This window comes from Tupaia chinensis, unplaced genomic scaffold (genome assembly GCF_000334495.1).
Source record: "Tupaia chinensis unplaced genomic scaffold, TupChi_1.0 Scaffold000065_1, whole genome shotgun sequence".
NCBI lineage: Eukaryota > Metazoa > Chordata > Mammalia > Scandentia > Tupaiidae > Tupaia > Tupaia belangeri.
The window spans coordinates 4,567,345-4,572,344 of record NW_006159523.1 but is presented as its reverse complement, the minus strand read 5'-3'; the positions used below and the strand labels follow the sequence as shown (position 1 = coordinate 4,572,344).

At 57.0% G+C, this 5,000-nt stretch overlaps 1 protein-coding gene across 1 annotated transcript in view; it reads left to right on the top strand.

The window, feature by feature from the left end:
* PHLPP1 (PH domain and leucine rich repeat protein phosphatase 1) overlaps positions 1-5,000 on the top strand; it is a gene marked incomplete at its 5' end in the record, with an annotated part of 251,315 nt that overhangs the window by 223,804 nt on the left and 22,511 nt on the right. Inside the window, one exon of the mRNA XM_006141843.2 lies at positions 436-598. Coding sequence (XP_006141905.1) covers positions 436-598 — 163 coding nt within the window. The remainder of the gene's footprint in view (positions 1-435; positions 599-5,000) is intronic.

The window sequence follows — 5,000 nt, the reverse complement described above, 5'->3', positions numbered from 1 at the left end:
ACCATAGCGGAAAATGGTCTTATTTGTATTGTATTATGATTATTATAACTGAATCTTTAGTCATAATAAATTCTTTTTATTCTCATGATACATTATTTTCTTTTTAAATGATTTTTTTTAAGAGGTTTTTGCTATAGGGCACGTGCACTCACCAGACAGAGAGAGAGAGAGAGAGACAGAAAGCAAGAAATCACCACCCCCCCCATGGGAAATGGCCACACCGCAATCCCTTCTCCTCCATTCTCCTCTCAGGATCTTGGGCACACACATATATGTGCCCAGCGTGAGTTTTAAGCCACCGGGTCCAGGATGCGAACCGCGGTCGACTACATGGGAGTCCAGCGACATAGCCATTACGCTAACTGCTGGTCCCTTTCTAAATGATCTTATAATTATTTTATAACTCCTTTCCCCATGGATTGTCTCTTTTTTCAGTAAAATGGCGAAACTGGAGGAACTTGAAGAAATCGATGTCAGTGGGAATAAACTGAAAGCCATCCCAACGACTATCATGAATTGCAGGCGCATGCACACTGTGACTGCTCACTCTAACTGCATCGAAGTCTTCCCCGAGGTGATGCAGCTCCCAGAAATTAAGGTATGTGATTTGATTCCATCAACTCTGAAGTTCCAGTTTAGCAAAGAGGGTTGGTTTTCGTAATTCATCAATGCATACTCAGAATGAAGTCTCCTAGTAATCCTTGTTTCATCCTGTCTAACCAATGGGCTGTTAAACCAGCAAAGCTAAGGAAAACAAAAATAAAAATAAAAACAAAACCAAACAGAAAGCAACGCTGGGCTGGGTGAGTGGGAAACTGTCCTCCTGGGCTCTGTCTCTGACTGGCTGTGTGACCCTCTGTCTCTGACTGGCTGGGTGACCCTCTGTCTCTGACTGGCTGGGTGACCCTCTGTCTCTGACTGGCTGGGTGACCCTCTGTCTCTGACTGGCTGGGTGACCCTCTGTCTCTGACTGGCTGGGTGACCCTCTGTCTCTGACTGGCTGGGTGACCCTCTGTCTCTGACTGGCTGGGTGACCCTCTGTCTCTGACTGGCTGGGTGACCCTCTGTCTCTGACTGGCTGGGTGACCCTCTGTCTCTGACTGGCTGGGTGACCCTCTGTCTCTGACTGGCTGGGTGACCCTCTGTCTCTGACTGGCTGGGTGACCCTCTGTCTCTGACTGGCTGGGTGACCCTCTGTCTCTGACTGGCTGGGTGACCCTCTGTCTCTGACTGGCTGGGTGACCCTCTGTCTCTGACTGGCTGGGTGACCCTCTGTCTCTGACTGGCTGGGTGACCCTCTGTCTCTGACTGGCTGGGTGACCCTCTGTCTCTGACTGGCTGGGTGACCCTCTGTCTCTGACTGGCTGGGTGACCCTCTGTCTCTGACTGGCTGGGTGACCCTCTGTCTCTGACTGGCTGGGTGACCCTCTGTCTCTGACTGGCTGGGTGACCCTCTGTCTCTGACTGGCTGGGTGACCCTCTGTCTCTGACTGGCTGGGTGACCCTCTGTCTCTGACTGGCTGGGTGACCCTCTGTCTCTGACTGGCTGGGTGACCCTCTGTCTCTGACTGGCTGGGTGACCCTCTGTCTCTGACTGGCTGGGTGACCCTCTGTCTCTGACTGGCTGGGTGACCCTCTGTCTCTGACTGGCTGGGTGACCCTCTGTCTCTGACTGGCTGGGTGACCCTCTGTCTCTGACTGGCTGGGTGACCCTCTGTCTCTGACTGGCTGGGTGACCCTCTGTCTCTGACTGGCTGGGTGACCCTCTGTCTCTGACTGGCTGGGTGACCCTCTGTCTCTGACTGGCTGGGTGACCCTCTGTCTCTGACTGGCTGGGTGACCCTCTGTCTCTGACTGGCTGGGTGACCCTCTGTCTCTGACTGGCTGGGTGACCCTCTGTCTCTGACTGGCTGGGTGACCCTCTGTCTCTGACTGGCTGGGTGACCCTCTGTCTCTGACTGGCTGGGTGACCCTCTGTCTCTGACTGGCTGGGTGACCCTCTGTCTCTGACTGGCTGGGTGACCCTCTGTCTCTGACTGGCTGGGTGACCCTCTGTCTCTGACTGGCTGGGTGACCCTCTGTCTCTGACTGGCTGGGTGACCCTCTGTCTCTGACTGGCTGGGTGACCCTCTGTCTCTGACTGGCTGTGTGACTCTCTGTCTCTGACTGGCTGGGGGACTCCCTATCTCTGACTGGCTGTGTGACTCGCTGTCTCTGACTGGCTGGGGGACTCCCTATCTCTGACTGGCTGTGTGACTCGCTGTCTCTGACTGGCTGGGGGACTCCCTATCTCTGACTGGCTGTGTGACTCGCTGTCTCTGACTGGCTGGGGGACTCCCTATCTCTGACTGGCTGTGTGACTCGCTGTCTCTGACTGGCTGGGGGACTCCCTATCTCTGACTGGCTGTGTGACTCGCTGTCTCTGACTGGCTGGGGGACTCCCTATCTCTGACTGGCTGTGTGACTCGCTGTCTCTGACTGGCTGGGGGACTCCCTATCTCTGACTGGCTGTGTGACTCGCTGTCTCTGACTGGCTGGGGGACTCCCTATCTCTGACTGGCTGTGTGACTCGCTGTCTCTGACTGGCTGGGGGACTCCCTATCTCTGACTGGCTGTGTGACTCGCTGTCTCTGACTGGCTGGGGGACTCCCTATCTCTGACTGGCTGTGTGACTCGCTGTCTCTGACTGGCTGGGGGACTCCCTATCTCTGACTGGCTGTGTGACTCGCTGTCTCTGACTGGCTGGGGGACTCCCTATCTCTGACTGGCTGTGTGACTCGCTGTCTCTGACTGGCTGGGGGACTCCCTATCTCTGACTGGCTGTGTGACTCGCTGTCTCTGACTGGCTGGGGGACTCCCTATCTCTGACTGGCTGTGTGACTCGCTGTCTCTGACTGGCTGGGGGACTCCCTATCTCTGACTGGCTGTGTGACTCGCTGTCTCTGACTGGCTGGGGGACTCCCTATCTCTGACTGGCTGTGTGACTCGCTGTCTCTGACTGGCTGGGGGACTCCCTATCTCTGACTGGCTGTGTGACTCGCTGTCTCTGACTGGCTGGGGGACTCCCTATCTCTGACTGGCTGTGTGACTCGCTGTCTCTGACTGGCTGGGGGACTCCCTATCTCTGACTGGCTGTGTGACTCGCTGTCTCTGACTGGCTGGGGGACTCCCTATCTCTGACTGGCTGTGTGACTCGCTGTCTCTGACTGGCTGGGGGACTCCCTATCTCTGACTGGCTGTGTGACTCGCTGTCTCTGACTGGCTGGGGGACTCCCTATCTCTGACTGGCTGTGTGACTCGCTGTCTCTGACTGGCTGGGGGACTCCCTATCTCTGACTGGCTGTGTGACTCGCTGTCTCTGACTGGCTGGGGGACTCCCTATCTCTGACTGGCTGTGTGACTCGCTGTCTCTGACTGGCTGGGGGACTCCCTATCTCTGACTGGCTGTGTGACTCGCTGTCTCTGACTGGCTGGGGGACTCCCTATCTCTGACTGGCTGTGTGACTCGCTGTCTCTGACTGGCTGGGGGACTCCCTATCTCTGACTGGCTGTGTGACTCGCTGTCTCTGACTGGCTGGGGGACTCCCTATCTCTGACTGGCTGTGTGACTCGCTGTCTCTGACTGGCTGGGGGACTCCCTATCTCTGACTGGCTGTGTGACTCGCTGTCTCTGACTGGCTGGGGGACTCCCTATCTCTGACTGGCTGTGTGACTCGCTGTCTCTGACTGGCTGGGGGACTCCCTATCTCTGACTGGCTGTGTGACTCGCTGTCTCTGACTGGCTGGGGGACTCCCTATCTCTGACTGGCTGTGTGACTCGCTGTCTCTGACTGGCTGGGGGACTCCCTATCTCTGACTGGCTGTGTGACTCGCTGTCTCTGACTGGCTGGGGGACTCCCTATCTCTGACTGGCTGTGTGACTCGCTGTCTCTGACTGGCTGGGGGACTCCCTATCTCTGACTGGCTGTGTGACTCGCTGTCTCTGACTGGCTGGGGGACTCCCTATCTCTGACTGGCTGTGTGACTCGCTGTCTCTGACTGGCTGGGGGACTCCCTATCTCTGACTGGCTGTGTGACTCGCTGTCTCTGACTGGCTGGGGGACTCCCTATCTCTGACTGGCTGTGTGACTCGCTGTCTCTGACTGGCTGGGGGACTCCCTATCTCTGACTGGCTGTGTGACTCGCTGTCTCTGACTGGCTGGGGGACTCCCTATCTCTGACTGGCTGTGTGACTCGCTGTCTCTGACTGGCTGGGGGACTCCCTATCTCTGACTGGCTGTGTGACTCGCTGTCTCTGACTGGCTGGGGGACTCCCTATCTCTGACTGGCTGTGTGACTCGCTGTCTCTGACTGGCTGGGGGACTCCCTATCTCTGACTGGCTGTGTGACTCGCTGTCTCTGACTGGCTGGGGGACTCCCTATCTCTGACTGGCTGTGTGACTCGCTGTCTCTGACTGGCTGGGGGACTCCCTATCTCTGACTGGCTGTGTGACTCGCTGTCTCTGACTGGCTGGGGGACTCCCTATCTCTGACTGGCTGTGTGACTCGCTGTCTCTGACTGGCTGGGGGACTCCCTATCTCTGACTGGCTGTGTGACTCGCTGTCTCTGACTGGCTGGGGGACTCCCTATCTCTGACTGGCTGTGTGACTCGCTGTCTCTGACTGGCTGGGGGACTCCCTATCTCTGACTGGCTGTGTGACTCGCTGTCTCTGACTGGCTGGGGGACTCCCTATCTCTGACTGGCTGTGTGACTCGCTGTCTCTGACTGGCTGGGGGACTCCCTATCTCTGACTGGCTGTGTGACTCGCTGTCTCTGACTGGCTGGGGGACTCCCTATCTCTGACTGGCTGTGTGACTCGCTGTCTCTGACTGGCTGGGGGACTCCCTATCTCTGACTGGCTGTGTGACTCGCTGTCTCTGACTGGCTGTGTGACCCTCTGTCTCTGACTGGCTGTGTGACTCTCTATCTCTGACTGGCTGTGTGACCCTCTCTCTCTGA